The sequence below is a fragment of the Furipterus horrens genome, unplaced genomic scaffold (assembly GCF_987537825.1).
Source record: "Furipterus horrens unplaced genomic scaffold, mFurHor1.1.pri manual_scaffold_5, whole genome shotgun sequence".
Taxonomy (NCBI): Eukaryota; Metazoa; Chordata; class Mammalia; order Chiroptera; family Furipteridae; genus Furipterus; species Furipterus horrens.
In genome coordinates this window covers 79274905-79291778 of record NW_028327175.1, presented here as the reverse complement: position 1 = coordinate 79291778, position 16874 = coordinate 79274905, and the positions used below count along the sequence as shown (strand labels likewise).

Sequence of the window (16874 nt, the reverse complement as noted above, 5' to 3'; positions counted from 1 at the left end):
AAAAATATATACATATCACTATTTCCCAAAGCCCAGAGAAGCTGGGCTCCAATTCCTTCCCTTCCACCCCAACAAATCCCAAAATAGGTAAAAATAACTAACAGCTGACACTTAAATAGCCATCACTACATGCAGGCAGCATTCTAGGGGTGTGTGTGTGTGTGTGTACATGCACGAGTGTACACACTTTCATTTGTATGTACATATTAAGTGTCTGTGTATACAAATATATGTGGGTATACACACAAACTCCCTCAATCCTCAGCAACCCTATGAGAGAGGTACTCTATATTCCCATTATATAGATAAGGAAATTGAAGTACAGAGAGATTAAGTAACTTGCCCAAGGTCACATAGCTAATTAGTAGCAGAGAGGGAATGAGCCCAGACTTGCTGACTCCAGAGGTCCTGCACAGAGCCACAAGGCTGTGCGGCAGAAACAGTCAACAACCCAGGGAGGGTCTCATTGCTCTGCTCAGCAGGTAAGTTTGTAGAGAAACATGTCAAATTCGTTTTTACAGCTTCCATGATAAAAAGGACTGGGAACAACTGGGGACAAAGTTATCTTCCCAAACTGCTTTCATGCTTTTTCTACATAAACTTTAACTATTACAAAGGGATATTCTTTTACAAATCTGGTTAGTCAATATTGAGAAACCAAGGTCATGGAGAAATAGAAAGGTAGAGAAGACAATAGAGCAGTAAATCCCCAGATTTACAAAGTGCTCAAAATACTACCTAGACACTCCAAACACACACACACACACCCCAGTTATTTAACAAACTGGTCTGTAAGCACTTTAAAAATGAAAGGAGTAACATAAACTTTTGGGAGGACAATTTGAAAAACTATCAATTTGTCTTAAATAATATCCTTTAACTCAGTAACTTCTAGCTTGGCAATTTACCCTTAGGATATCATCAGAGATGCAACAAGTTTATCTGGAAGATTAGCCAATATAAAAGTAATTTTAAATAAGTTCTAATTTTTCTTAAGGGTACAAAAATAAGGAAAAAGATTAAAATGATCACATCTATGTGCTGGGGGAAAAATGGAAGCTACTAAGAATGTTTAGTGGCATGGGAAAATTAATAGAAAGTTACATGAAAAGAATAACAAATTTCTTATATAAATATATAGCAACTACCATGACCATCTACTTTATATAAATACTTTATAACAAATAATATTTACCTCTGGGTGGTGAGATTAAACTAACATATTTTTAAATGAACATATTCTTTTTCATGTTTTCTATGTTTTATAAATTTTCTAACTTGAATAGTTACTAACTTTATAAGTTAGAGAGAAAAAGAATATTTAAGAGGAAAGGAATTTGACCAAAAAGCCTACATTGTATCACTTTTGTTTCCTTCTTGGATACCATTAACAGATCATGAAATTGCCATTCACAGAGAATATGTGGAGGTCAGCAAAGGATCTGAGAGTCCTCATGGCACTCCTGAGAAATGTGGGCTGGCTAATAGTCAGGGTTCCCAGAGTTGTTATTGCTTAGAAGGCTGCACCAAGTATCATGGATGAGCAGACAGCAACAACACCAACAAAAAGGTCCCACTGCTGAGTTCTGACTGTGGCTCATGCATGCCATCAGCATGGGTTCCCAAGGTCCACTTTTCAACCTCATGGCTAGTGTAAAGCTAGGAAGAAGAGTTAAATGTGTCAATAGCAGGTATGCAAACCAGGTAACAGACGGTAATACTGACCATGTTTCTGGAACAGTATTTAACACTAATTTGAAAACTGGGATCTTGCCACTTACCTAGCCAGTCCACATACAGCACTTTTCGAAACTATATAGTGTCAAATAAACATTGAAATTAGGGTTCAAATAATTCTGACAGGATGAAATGTTGGTATGAAACCAAGATGCTATTTAACAAGGTTAATAAATGTAAAACAAACATTCGGTTCAATTACAATTTTGTAAGGGCTACTTGGCAACAGTTCCTGTGAAGCAATGGACACTTTAGACTAGTAACAGCCAATATCTGAGCATTTCTGATGAAGGGAGTTGACAACCGCACTGGCATGTTTTATCTGAAAATATTGGGTACATTTCTGACCCTCTTATTTATAGAGGGAATTCAACAAAACAGACTAAGCACAGAAGAATGTGATCAGGAACATTCTAAGTCAGATCAGGAATATTCTAAGAAACTGGGACTATTTACTTAGGAGGACATTTAAAGGGACTTGCTCAATGTTTAAATGTTTGCTCCGTGATTCTGTGAAAGGGCGAATCAATTTTTTTCTATTATACTGGAAATTACAATCTGTCTTCTCTCTGCCACTGAAATGGCTCATCAAGGTCAGCAATGACCTTCAAGCTGAGAACTCAAAAGGCACTTCTCTATGTCCTATTAACAGATGTCACAGCATGCTATACACAGCACTGTGCCTCCTCACAACACTCCCATCTCCACCTCGGGGACAATTCACTCTTATCTCTTTCTCCTAGTTCTTCCTTTACTCACCCTCTAGATGTCAGAAGCTGATTGACTGTCGACCTTCTTCTCATCTTTCTATTCTCTCTCAGTGAGTCTATTCATTCCTGTGGGTTTAAAGAGTCTCTATGCTGATTACTCTCAAATTTAAACTTCTACCATAGACCTTTCCTCTGAACTCTAGATTCTCTTGTATAATCAGAAGTGTTTCAAATGTATTATGCGAAAACATCTCTGATTCCATGTTTTAACCCTTCAATTTGAGTCTTTCCCTCCTGGCACCATAAACTGAGTTTCTCCAATCAGAATCCTGGGGATCATCTTTGCATAGTCCCTTGCCCTCGCCTGTCACATCCAACCCACTAGGAAGTCCGTTCTAACTCCAGTATAGATCTCAACTCAGACCACTTCTCCTCATCTTCACTGCTCCTACATAAGCCAGGTGGACATCATCTTTCACTATGACATAACCTGCCAAGGGCTCCCTAACGGTCTCCAGACTGATCTCCTCAGAACATCAACAAAAGGTCTGTTTAAACATAAGCTGGGTCATGATTCTCCCACACTTCAAACATTTCTATGACTTTCCCACTGCACTCTGAAAGCAAATCCAAAAATCTTTACCATGCTAAGACACTTCAATATCAGAACCCTGTATCCCTTCCCACCCCACCCAATAACATCCTCCCAGTGTGGGCCATGCTGATCTGCTCTGGGCCATGCTGATCTGCTCTCATGTGTTTAGATGCAGCAAATTCCTTTCCACCTCCAGGCCTTTGCACAGGTTGTTTCCACAAATTCTGCCAAATTGGCTACTTCTTTCCTTTAAGTCTCAGTTTAAGTCACTTCCTTAGAGTGCTCCTCTGATCATCAACCTTGCACCTTCAATTATTTTCTGTCTCTGTCATTTATACCTACTTCATGGCACTTACCACAACTTCCAGGGATTTAGTTTCTTTAATTTTTGTTTCTCTCTTTAACCTCACATGCCTGGAATGTCAGTTGCAAGAGGGAAGGGACTTTACTGCCTTATCCCCATTGTATTTGCAGAGCTCAAAAACTTTTTAGACTCTGCCCTAACATGAGAAAAATCTTTCTAAAAATAAGAGCTGTCTGCCAATAAGACAGCCTTGTACAGGTGAACAGACAATCACAGGAAAAGAGTTCAAGAAGAAAGCAGGTGACCGCTTCTATCAAAGTTAACATAAAGGGAGTAACCATGCCAGGTGGGAGACTGGGTCAGATGACAACTCAAGTCTCTTCCATGTACTTCTAGTTTTATAGAGTGCTCAGGGAATTTCAGGCTAAGAATATACTTTTAAAGTAGAAAACATCATATTATTTCCTCACGAGCAAAAAATTTTCTCTAAAATGGCCCCAATTAAACAACCTTCTTCCCTGAACAAAAGTAACTCCCCTAAAGTTAAACCACTGCAGGCTCCCTCTGTGCGCCCTGCCAAATGTGGTTTGGGGCAATGACAGCCCACAGTGCCCTTCTTGCCAAGCTCTACAAAATGTGGCCCAGAAACAAGTTGGCAGAGCCAGCAAACCCACTTGTGGTAAACCTAAAGTTCCACTCTTCATTCATTTGTGATGTTGCTCTGTAAACACACCAGGATCGTTTTATTGAGCGGCACAGCCATTAATAATGCAGAGATCTTTACACAGGCAGGCGGAGAAAATTAGTCCTGGGTGATTTCGTTCCGACAGTGTCTACACGAATGCAAAGGGGCTGAGAGTCTCATTACAACAGATGCAGAAATTGCTGACCACCACACCACCAAGCACTGCAGGCACGTCCTCCACCCCTCTGTCCTTTGGAATCCCATAGGCCCTCAGTCATTCTCACCTACCTCATGGACACAACAGAGACCTAAGGACCAATCTGAGATCATTCCTTCTAAATACTTCTTTGTCTTCCTTCTTCTTCATCAACCTCCTCCAAATTTTTTAAAGTAAAAAATGTTTTAAAGGTGGCAACTATTTGTTTCTGATGGCGACTTTACCACGATTATTCAGTTTATCAGATTAGACAACATACCACTGGATATTATGAAATATTGAAAGTAAACCTATGAGGCTATGAACTGTGCCCTTAAATAATTTGTCTCCAAAAAATTTTTCCAGAAGGTAGTAACCATTTTAAACTTTAAAAGCCAACTGTAATTAAAATCCTTTTTTATATATCCAGTGTTAACCATGCTACGGAGAAATATGTGTGGGAAGCAGGGAATGTCAACTGGAAACCTTTCTGAAGGGCTGGTGGACAATACCTTTCCAATTAAAATGCAAACTCCCTTTGATTCAGCAATCTGACAACTGGAAATTTAATATACAAATATACTCTTATTAGACTAAAATAAGTATACAGGAGTATTCATTTTTAGCGTTGCTTATAATAGCAAACACCTAGAAAACTCAAAGAACCTATCAGTAAACCACAGCGCATCCATAAAATGGGATAATAGACTGTCGCTACCAAAGAATGTGACAGATCTCAATGTGCTGATGAGGAAAACTTTCAAGTAATATTATGAAATAAAAGCATGTGTGTATCTCAACACATCTAAGTGTTCATTCTCGAAAATTCTAGAAGCATATATGAAAAAGTTAAAAGTGGCTGTCTCTGAGAAACAGGACTGAGACTATATAGAATGTGACTATCACATTTAGTTTAAACCTGTCTGTACTGTTTATTTTTACTATGTGTATTTATTATTATTTCATTAATAAGGTTAATGACTATATGCAGAATATTCTGCACAATCTAGAAACATCCACTTGCTCTCTGTAGAAGTGGGAAAGAGAGCATCCTTTGTCAGCCATGGCACCTCGTAAGTGGGTTCTGGCCAACTTTCCGGAACCAGGCCAGGTACCTTCAGAGGCTGCTAAGGCCCCTGCCCTCTCTCGCTCTATCCTCCTCTGTGTGGCCTAGATGCATGAGCAGAGAAAGTTTAATCTCTGTCCTTCTAGTTTTAGATCTGTATCATTCATTTCTGAAAATCTGCCCTGAAAAAGATGAGTAGAATTATTCCAGGGCAAAAGATGCCAAAGAAAAATCAATGTTTTCTCTAATGTTACTTAATATGTAATTATATTATTACAAAACACAATCTAAGAAAAATGTTTTCAACTTTAAGGTGTAATACTTGCCATTCTTTTAAATCCTATGAGAAACAGAAAGATCAGAATACTAAACACTTTCAACTAAAACTGCTTCCCCAAGAGAAATTAAGAGTATGTTAAAGTTGAAAAGATAATGTGAAATCGACAAATTTTTTCATGTCGAAAATCTTAAAGACTGTGTGAACTTTGTTTTGTAGTTATTCCATCAAAGAAATACTTTCAACACAATGGGGCGGACGGGGGAGGGAGAGGAAAAAAAGAAAAGTCACAGGAAATCATGCCTCTGTTTTTTTTCCCTATTACTTAACCCAAGACTTGAGGTAAGGGGACTAATTAATTAGTATCAAATGATATTAACTAACTTTCCAAGTTGTATAAAAGAAAGCCCACTTATAATACTTTTCCCTTGTCAGAACGTTGTGATACATAGGCATTTACCTACGTTGTTTTATTTATACATCATTCTTTTGGGGGGGCGGGCTTATTAATGACTATATAAAGGCCAAATATCTATTTGAAAAAGACTAATTAATCTTCTTAGCTGAAAAAATTTGCCCACTAAATCTAAGTTTATAAAAGCACTCTGACAAAATATAATAGTGATTTCATTGTTTGGAGGGATGTTAAAGTAATTAATTAAATAAACAAGCTATAGCCTGGTGCGCATTGAGCTGTCTGTGGTACTGAAAAATGACACCAAACTGAAATGTACTGAGCTCTGTTCTTACAAAGCCTCCCTCATTACGCTATATTAATTCACACACTTCCGTCCATGACTCACCTGAACCATCTTATTTTGCCAGAGTGTGTATAAACATTTTACAAAAGGTCACAGTGACTTGCTTTCCAAGGTTCTCCTTGGAAATGTCAGGGCCTCCCCATGCTCCGTTTATCAATTCTAGTACACAGAGCCAGAATTAGCTATAACACTTACTTTTCCTGAATGCAGTGAGAGATCATACCATGTACCAGAAACCCACACTAGCCAGCTCTTGCTATCTAATCATCACACTGATATGCTAAAAAGAAAAGAAAATGTCATTTTAGATTACATGCTACATACAAGGATATGCTCTAAAGGGCAAGGTAACCCCTGCATTTAGTTCCTTAACTCAAAGCTAATCAATATATTTGGAATTCTTATTAGTAAACTGATGTTTCCTGTTTGCTTAAGACTTATGAAAAAAATACACTCATAGCAATGATATCATAAGTAAAAAATAAGCTTGTGCACTTGATTTCGTTCAGCTTCAGAGTGAGGTATTTCAGCAGTATCTCTGACTCTGTTCTCTGTATAAATTAGAACATTTCTCAAAAGGGAATAAAAAAGAAATTGGGACAACTCTAATAGAATAAACAACTTAAAAAATACTTTATTCCCAAGAAAAATATTAAAACATTCTTATTTTTTCTCATTGACTTCTAGCTCAGAGTCTCCACATTCATGTAGTCTTTTATATATATATATACATATATATATATATGTATATATATATATATATATACATTAAAGCACTTCAGGTGAGAATTTAGAGCTTCAGCTTGAAGAAGAAATCCCTCTATATCAAAGATTTTCAACCGTGTGTCACAAGAGGTACACAGGTGTACCACAAGAAATTTAAAAACGTGCAGTACCTGACTGCTTAGTCAGGGGCACTGACCTCTTTTCCCTTAGACTGTCAAATTAAAAAATGACAACAGCCAACACAACAGTAACTGTCTGGTGTAAATGAATCAGGACTATGCACATTTTTTTTGTCAGATTGGAAAACATATATATTTTTGGTGTGCTGCAGAACTTTAGCAATTAGTTTATGTGTGCCATGAGATAGATGAAAAAGGCTGAAAAATGCTGCTCTAGATAAAATCTACATCCAAAACTACTAAATGATATTACCCAAGCACGCATTGTAAAATTATATTAAGTGTGATTTGTTGAACAGAAACTATATATCATATAAAATATACCAAAATTTTAAAATCTAACATTCTGTTTTTTAAAATTTATTATAATTTTTAAATTTATTGTTGTTCCATTACAGCTGTCCCATCTTCCCCCATTGCTCTCTGTAATGTTTATATGACCCCAACAGTAGAGAAGCTTGCTATGTTTACTGGCCTTAGAGGGGCAATCCATAGCCTCATTTTTCCTACCCATGCTATATATACTCTATTCAATACATCTATGCATTTGTGTAATGGAAATTGTCCTTAAAACTAGCCAATGAGTGGAATTCTTTCAAGTGTGACATAATCTATAAAAATATGATTTCCTTTATTTTATTAGTTTCTGTAAGTTTCAAAGAGTTCTAATGTGGTATCACATATTCCTGCAACATGCCATTAACATTTGGCAGCCTCTCTCAGACTTATGTAAGTTATTTCCAAAATATCTCAATAATTCTTCAAAGGTCAGTGTTTTCAGGAAGACACTTTGTTTTTGATGTTAATACCACCAAATGTCCTCCCTCATGAATGCTTATATAGTTGTTTGCTTTTCAGAAGAAACAGGTGATAATATGAAAGGTGATGTTTAATTTAAAGAAAAAAAGAAAAGAAAACAAAACAAACAGAAAAGTCTCTTTCCAGAGTTGACTAAGTAATTAAATAAAACCACTCTGGTCTCGAAGCCAAAAATAAAAATAGAAAAATTACTTGATTTTTAAAAATACCTCAGAATATTTTATAATAACCTTTTAAGTTTAACCCTATTCATTACTAAACTTTTGGATTTAGAGAGAAACCACAAAGACATGTGCACAGGGCAGGGCTGCTGGCAGGCAGTACAGAGCACAGCAGGGCGCATCTGGACTGGAGGCAAAGAAGACGGGGCAGGCTCATGCTCTGCACTCTCTAGCGGCGAGATCCAGCAAACTGCACGCTTCTGACTTCAGGTTCCTCATCTGTAAAGTGAGTCCAAGAGCCTTAGACCTATTTTGTTCCCCCCAGCTCTACCTACTCTTCAAGTCAAAATGAAAAGATACACTCATAATATTGAAGTTACATTTTAGTATCACTTTAAAATGTTTTAATCTCTCAACCGCCCATTATCATTAATTAGTAACTAATTAAAGACAGACCTATATAAATTATTAAATTTTAAAGAGTTCAACTGTGTGTTTTGCCTGGGTTTGCCAGTACAGTTTTATTACTTACCTTATTTCTAATTCTGATTCTCTAACTTCATTCCTTCAAAATCACACTTGAAAGTTTTTGCAAATTTGAAAGCAAAACAAAGTAATTTCTCCTTTCTCATTTGGGGTCATGGCATTTTTATTTTGTTTGGGCAACAGTTAAAATTGGTTTCTTCCATATTTAATATGTGCTAATTTTTAACTTAAAGTTAATTTAGCTTATAATTAATGCTAAATTCCTTAAACAGCAAGTTCTACACAATGTTTTAAATTCAAAGACCACACCTAAAGGAAAGCAGGTTAAATTTAAGGGTTTAATAGTTCCAGCAAATATCTAACAACTGTTCCAAAAATATCAGAAAATACATATTAGGTGTAAATGCTACACTGGAAAATCCCAGTCACTCTTAATTTTTGAAAACTCTAGCTATTTTAATTCACAAGCCTAATATTCCTTTGACTGAAGGCTGCAGCAAAGTAAACCACTCAAAATACGACCCATGAATTTTGTACAGAGGATTCTGAAATTGTCAGTAACAGCCAAATCCAACAACAGAGCTTCTGGCTGCATTTAAAACATTTTCCTAACAAGACATTTCACAAGGGCAGTAGCCTTTGCTCTTGAATGACTTTTTTTTAGATGATGTAATGCTTGTAGCTAAGAATCTACCAAATACCTTATATACAGAACTTGTATTCAAAACTTACAATTAATTTTTAGTGATGGGAGATATAGAAAGGGTTAGAGCTTTTGTCATGTCCTATTTATATACATTAGCTAGGAATATCACTAGCCTATTTTCTTCCCTAAGCAACATGACAGAAAACGATGCAGAGGGACACAATCTCCCATAACGAGGCACCCACTAGGAAGAGGTGGTGTCAAGCAAGAATACACATTTACCCTACAGATTATAGTGCTAGTACATAACTGGCCTTCAGTAAAGCAAGTGCCGAAGTGAATCTACCTGAAAGATAGGGGAGCATAAATACATCCCAGAAATGACTGCGTGTTTACATGCTGCACTATTTTTTTTTTTAACTTCTTGAAAGAACGGGTCAGGTATTAATGTAACAATACAGCATGTGTCTTCTGTAACCTCAAGCAAGGACATGAGGGCTTGGGGGAAGAAAAAAAAAAAAAAAAAAACAGAAACAGACAAAAAAACAAAAAACAAAAATGCTACTGATTTGAGCTTCTCCAGGCGGGTGGCACGACTCTAGGTCACTATTATACAGCAGAACCTAAGTTACCTGTATTTCCCTGGCGTGGTACACGATGATCAGACCGAGCAGAATGATCGTGGAGAGACTGATAAGGCATTTCAGAGCTAAGGAATACAGCGACGCCTGCAACACAGTCAGACAGAAGCACTTTTAAGAAAGAAGCACTTTCAACCACCTAGGCCCCCCAGGGGTGGGGAGGGTGGGAGGGTCAGTCAGTCCCCCAGCAAGTAGACCTGAACTCCCAGCGGGGGTTGGGGGGGGGATTGCTGTCTTGACTCTGTGATCTGTCAGATCACTTGACCACAAAGGCAAGCCAGAGGAGAGGAGCGAGGGGAAGGCAGGTGACCAGGCAGCCAGGCAGCGGGATCCCGCCATCGCAGACCCAAGTGCAGCTCCTAGCTCTGGAAACCGGAGAGAAGTTAGTTATTCCTGAGTTTAAGCGCTCCGAGTTGAAAGGGGCCTCCTAAATCCGAAGTACCAGAAGAGGAATAGAGCATGCCTTCCCCACCGATTCCTGGGACCACTTAGTTAATCTGCCCAAAAGCGCTGGGCACTCACTGCCTCCAGAACTTTGCGCGCGGAAAGGCTTGCTCTCCGTAGTTGCCTCAAGGACTAAGCGTGCCCGTCTGAGCCACGGTCACTGTCCCGGCGGGCACCTCCGATTGTCCCGGGAAAGCTCGCAACTGGCAGGCAGGGAGTTCTCACCAGTGCCAATCCCAACCACCCGACACCCCATTCTGCGGCGGGCAGAGGTTCCAGCGCGTTACCTTGTCGTAGGCGCCCCAAGACAGCTCGGTCTCGATGACCATAACCACGATACCGAACATGCCGAAGATGAGCGCGTAGTCGCTGAGACGCTTGCGCTTCTCGAACAGGGCGCGCCGATGGCCCAGCTTGTAGCCGATGTTCTGGTTCTTCTTTTTGCTAGACTTGGTGCCACTGCTGCTGCCGTGCCCGCTGCCGCCGCCGCCGCCTCCAGTGCTCCCGCCGCCGCCGCCTCCATAGAGCGCCAGGTTATTGGAGTTGTTGTGCTCCGGCTTTGACACCACGATCTCCGGGGCTGAGGACGAAGCGGCGGCGGCGGCAGCAGCTGCAGACGGGGAGGACCCACCGCCACCTCCTCCTAAGGACACGGGCGGCTGGAGGGGCTGTGCCTCTGAGTCTATCTCGTGCAGGTTCCGGCGGGATGCGCTCAAGTTGCTCAGCGGCCGCATGACGCCCCCGTTGTACCTGCAGCTGCTCATGGCTATTTCGGTGAAGGGGTTGCTCTCGCGGCGTGCCTGGGACTGATGGTGCTGGTGGTGCGCCGGGTGCGGGTGGTGGTGGTGGTGGTGCGAGAGCGGGGGCCCGGAGCCCAGGCTGCCCAGGCTGCCCGTGGGGCTGGCGGCGGGCTGCAGGCTGTGGCACTGGTGGTACTGGGAGGCGGACGCCGGCTGCTGCGCGTACTGCTGCCGGAGCGCACTGGCATGGCTGGACGGAGTCAGCTCGCTCACATTGAGCTGGCTGCCCCGGCGCGACGAGCAGCAGCAGCAGCACGACGAGCCCGACAGCGGCGAGGAGGTGCGGGTCCGGAAGGCGCCGCCGGGCGAGGAGGTGCGGAGCAGCAGGGACAGGTTATCCCCCGCCCCCGCCCCCGCCCCGGGGGCACCGGAGGAGGCGCAGCTGTTGCACCGGAGGCATGGGCTGCTGCCGCCGCTGCCCGGCTGCTGGTGCGCGAGGTGCGCGTGGTGATGTGCGTGCGGGAGGGGCGCGAAGGGCGGGCACGGCTTGTCCTGGCTCTGTTGCTGCTGCTGGCAATGCAGGTGTGAGGAGCGCGGCGGCGGCTGCTGCTCTGAGAAGAAGCCGCGCTGGAACTGCAATGAGGTTTCCATGTCAGGGCTGTTAAAGCTGCAGGGAGACCAGGCGGTGGTGCACCCTGCGCAATGCGTTATGGTCGGGAGCGGGGACTCCTGCTGCTGGTGCGAGGAAGGGCCCATGCCGGCTCCGGTAGAATCCAGGCGGCGAGTCCGATTGGTTGGGCGCACCAAAACAATGGGCATGACATCACCTGCGGGGACCAAGACTGAGTTTGCAGCGCGCACTGTTTAGGGGTGTGAGAGAGAGGGAAAGATAGGGAGGTGTATCTGCAGGATGCAAACCCCAGGGTGCGCAGGACAAGGTGAGGACAGCGGTTCCACCTGCTAACTGGGAGCGCCTGGGAGCACGACTAAAGATAGGGAGCCCCCAAGCAGTGCAGCCAGGCTGCAGGGGGTACGAGGAAAGAAAGAGATGTCCCTCCTGCCCTGCCGCTGCCCACCTAACTACTGCCGGACATGCACTCGAATCACCTGCGCCGACTACTGCAGCACAATGGCCAACCCAGCAATGGGTTAGGCGCAGGGGCAGTGCGGAACTCGAGCCACTCCGCTGCCGCCGTGCGCGCCTCCTAGGGCTGCGAAACAGCAGACTACTCGCCCCACGCCCACCTCTACTTAATTGTCCTGCAGGGAGTGGGCTGCCAGCTGCCAGCCAAATAACTGTGAGGGACCCGCTTTGGAGAGAAAAGGTTGGCGACTGGCTACTGGAGTGCAGCAGGGCTTGGGGAGAACCCTGGGACCTGAGCTTAGGTTTGGCCTTAAAATCAGAGCGGACTGCACGCGGAGATCTTCCCCGCCGCTGGACTCCAGCGGCCTAAAGTCGGGATTGTGTGCCCCAGGTTCTGTCCCTAGTGCGCTGCGGCGCGGGTAGGGTTAACCGCTTAGGCATTCGGGCCAGGGGAGGATGGGGGCGGGGCCGGAGATGGGGATCCCCGCCGACTGCAGGAGGAGCCCGTGCGGGCTTCCCGGGTCCCCCTGGTGGGGGCGGAGGGCTTTCCCCGCTACCACCTGCTCACATTTGCGCCTTCTTCGGAACATGAGGGGCTGGCGCCCCCGGCCGCCGGGTCCCGGACTCCCTCGCTCAGGCCCTCTGGCCGCCGCAGTGGGTAGGTCCGTGGTTTTCTCCGGCCTTAGAGAGACAGCTTGCTGGAGGGTCTGGGGACCGCTCTACGATCGTTGGGCGCCACCTCCGCTGTTCCTTTTCCTCCTCCCCACCTGCAACGCAGACACAAAGCAAGGCTGGTCACAGATGCGCAAACTCTGAGCATCTTCTTTGCCAAACCCTGACTGCAGCGCCAGGTGGGAGAGGGGTCTGGCATGGGCTGATTCACACCGGTAGTCATAGCCTGGCTGCGAAATTACTAATAATGATCCCTCGAGCTGAATAATAGCTGCCCGAGGACAGAGTTGGATTTTTGCTAGAATTGGGTATAATAATTATTTCACTCCCCAACAAACCAATAAAAATTGCATTTTGTGTTTCACAAATTTCCTGTGATGTGTGCTTCTCTTAAGCGATGTACCAACACAAAGTGGTGGCGGACCCTTTCGAGGATTCTTTGTTACTGCTCCATCTGAAGTGTAAGTCTTTGTAACTTGAAATTCCCCTCTCCCCCCGAAATGAAGGAAATCGGCCAGTTGGGTATGTGTTCCCATTTTTAGTTGTGATTTTAAAGCACTTTTTTTTTTTAATTATAGAGATTATAATGAATTAGATGCACGGAGAAATTTAAAGTGAAAGCAGATCACCCGCCTCATTAGGTAATTGGAATTCTCATCTGGATACAATTTCCTGATACTCTACTCGGCAGCTGCTCTAAAGTTTCTTACCAGGTACCAGCTCCAAGGAAGTACGTGTGTGTTTTCAATGCCATGGAGTGGAAAAAAAAATCATTTTAGGGTGCACTTTGGACACGGGTTAAAACCATTTTTAATTTTTTGTACATTCAAGTAAACACATCCAGAAGAAAAAAAGGAGAGGTTTGCTTTTAGTTCCACAGTCATCACCTTGCGTTTTATCTTTATAATCTATTAGGATTTTGGCAGTTTAATAAAACTTGTTCAGAATTATGAAGCTCATTGAATCTTTGGGGAGGCTGAGTAGATATTGCATGAATTATGTGGTGAGCGTGACTATTCAGAATAATTCTAACGAGTAATTTGGAATTATAATGAAAACTTCCAAATTAACAGTTATTCACCTGGTATGAAACAAAATCCAACTCAAGCACAAAATCCATCACATTGTTTTCTCTTTATAACAAACTATACAGCCACCTTCTAGTTAAGTTGTTCTATGAAACCGATTCAATGAACAAGTTTGATTCAGCTTTATAAATCTAAATACTTCAAAGGAGTGTTATCATGAAAACTAATTAGCCTTGCATAAATTTAGATGAAAAACTACAAAGATCCCCCCCATATACAATAATTGCTACCAGTATTAAATTACATATAAAGTTCTGGAATTAACAAAATACCCTAAGAAAAGTGATGGCTACACCCTCTGCATCAAATCAACTTTCTCAATTTGCAAGGTCAAAGCTTTCAATAGAGGTTCCATAAACAAAATAACAGAAAAATATTGTATTATTTTCCATGTATATCTCTATGCCTTTCTATGGGATTACGTGCAGTGCCATTAATCATGAAGAAACAAGGAGTGTTTACTGAGATTTATGGCAATGATGTGTGGAGTTCCCACTGCTCACAAAAGGGACAAAGGGGAAGGATGAGATATACTAGGTAAGAAAGAGATTTGTACCCCAGCTCGAAGAACTGTCAAAATATCAAAACTGGGATTAACAATGCTTCCACTTAGTCAATATTAAAAAAGCTCATGAAGTGATATACTAATGTGAAATCTACTCTGATTATAGGGAGAGAAGAGAAAGTCCAGATATTTATCATCTTTCTGTTTTAAGGAATCATCTGATCACACTAAAAAAATCATCTTGCTAATAATTGTCTGTCTTTGGAGAGTGTGATAACTCTCTGTTGACATGATGAAAAATCACAAGATGTCCCAACAATTTAAAGTTTTTTTTTAAAAAAATGTATTGGGGTGACATTGGTTTATAAAACTGTATAGGTTTCAGGGGTACAATTCTATAATACAGCATCTGTACATTGTATTGTGTTCACCACCCCAAGTCCAGCCTCCTCCCATCACCACTTATCCCCCCTTTACCTTCTACAACACCCCCCCACACCCCTTTCCCTCTAGCAATCACCACACCACTGTCTGTCTATGGGCTTTTCTTTTTCTTAATCCCTTCATCTTTTTTCACCCATTGCTTCCCCTTGATAGTTGTCAGTCTGTTGTATCTTTGAGTCTTTCTATTTTGTTAGTTTATTTTTCATTTTTTATCTGAATCCTCCTGAATTTATTGTTCAGGGCATCTTACACTATAAGGTTATGACATAGGCACATATAACAGGTGCTTGTTTTCATCATTCTTCTTTATAATATTAACAAATACATTTTAAGCTAATACATAAACTTAAAAAATATGTGTATCATAATTTTGCTTTTTTTCCTCTATAGAATTGTAGAGATACATGTAAAGTTAAGCAATCATTGCAGCATAGATAATATTCTTCTTTGTACATAGTAAATATTTATACTTGTGTGAGGAGGGAAGGAGAGAGAGAATGAAGAAGGGTTGAAGGAAAGGTCACAAAACAGCCTACAACCTCCAATAAGCATTTGGAAAATTACATTTGCTTCTTTCTGACAGTAAGATATATAAATGCTGGAGTTTCTCTAGTTTAACACCAGAGGTCCTACTCATCCATGAAATGCATTTCAAAATGAATCAATTAAATACCTTTATTTCCACCAGTATAATTTTTGTGTGAAAATTGCTTGTTTTTTTCCTTGTATCCTAGAATAATCGTTCCCAAATTCGTTGTATTTCAAGCTCGTGAATATGCAAGTACACATATGCCCTTCAACACATACACACACTTAACAGTCTTAGAAGAATAATTTTCCCAGACCACAAGGACTTGAGGGAAAAACTTCTGGTTGTTTGCATTTCAATCCCTTATTTTATTCAGGTTTATATTATGCCATTATTTATAATTCTCCTTTTCATAGGAATTATTTGCCTGTGTTCTCTCTTGTTGTTCCTTACAAAAGCAGGACTCTATTGAATCTGGATATTTCTAATTTATATCCAAAGGCAGCCAGAGCAGTTGAGACCGAGTCTAGGGCATCTGTTTCCGACACTGTGTGGTGAGGGAAACTTAGACCTGCAAAGTAAATGTTTTCCTAAGACTTGTTTTTTCTTTGCCCAGATGAGTAAATTATTTGGTGGTGCTAAACATAGATTCTGTGGTAAGATTCAGCCTCTGTGGACTGAGTTGGCTTAGCAGTAAATGCAAATGCGAATTGATATTATCAGAGTTGTTTTCTTAGCACAATTTCATGAAACAACAATTAAAAGATCATAAAACCACTGTTTTTTTAAAACCACACATTGTCCTAGCTTCATACAAAATATATTACATTTTTAAAAATTTAGAATATTTATTATATGTATTCTTTATACCTTTGCATTATGATTAGATAGTATCAAGACCTGAATAAGATTACTGATGATAGTCTTGTTAATTTTTAGCAAACCACTATTCAGGGACTAATTATCATGTTAGGGCCTATTCATTAACTTCATTTACTTTCCAATTTTTTTCTACTTTCTTCCTTGTACCCTATTATTTCTCAGCTAACTATCATATCTATAAGTTCAAGAGTGCTAGCAAAAAAAAAAAAAAAAAAGGTAGAAACTATACTAGTTTTGCTAATAGAGTTAAACTGTTATGTAATTAGGTGAACAAGTTGAAATTATTGACTATGATGTCTTTTAAAAATAGTCTGGAGTTCATAAACAAGTATCCCTTGGCAGTTAGAAACAAACATCAAAATCTACAAAGTCATAAAAAAGAAACTTAGTGGATAGCACATTCTATTTTACAAAGCAGTTTCTCATCTGTTATTTTATTTGCATCTCATTAAGGATCCTTATGGAAGGTAGGAAAGGTTTTATTATCATCTTTATTT

The 16874-nt window shown here is 41.2% G+C and overlaps 1 protein-coding gene across 2 annotated transcripts in view; it reads right to left on the bottom strand.

Annotated features, from left to right (window-relative positions):
* The window catches only part of KCNN2 (potassium calcium-activated channel subfamily N member 2), a 382062-nt gene that overhangs the window by 131933 nt on the left and 233255 nt on the right, over positions 1-16874 (bottom strand). For both annotated transcript variants that reach the window (XM_090276594.1, XM_090276595.1), the window contains 3 exons: positions 12826-13024; positions 10721-12000; positions 9981-10076 (listed from right to left, as the gene is read on the bottom strand). In XM_090276594.1, coding sequence (XP_090132720.1) covers positions 9981-10076; positions 10721-12000; positions 12826-12847 — 1398 coding nt within the window. In that variant the 5' untranslated portion in view covers positions 12848-13024. The remainder of the gene's footprint in view (positions 1-9980; positions 10077-10720; positions 12001-12825; positions 13025-16874) is intronic.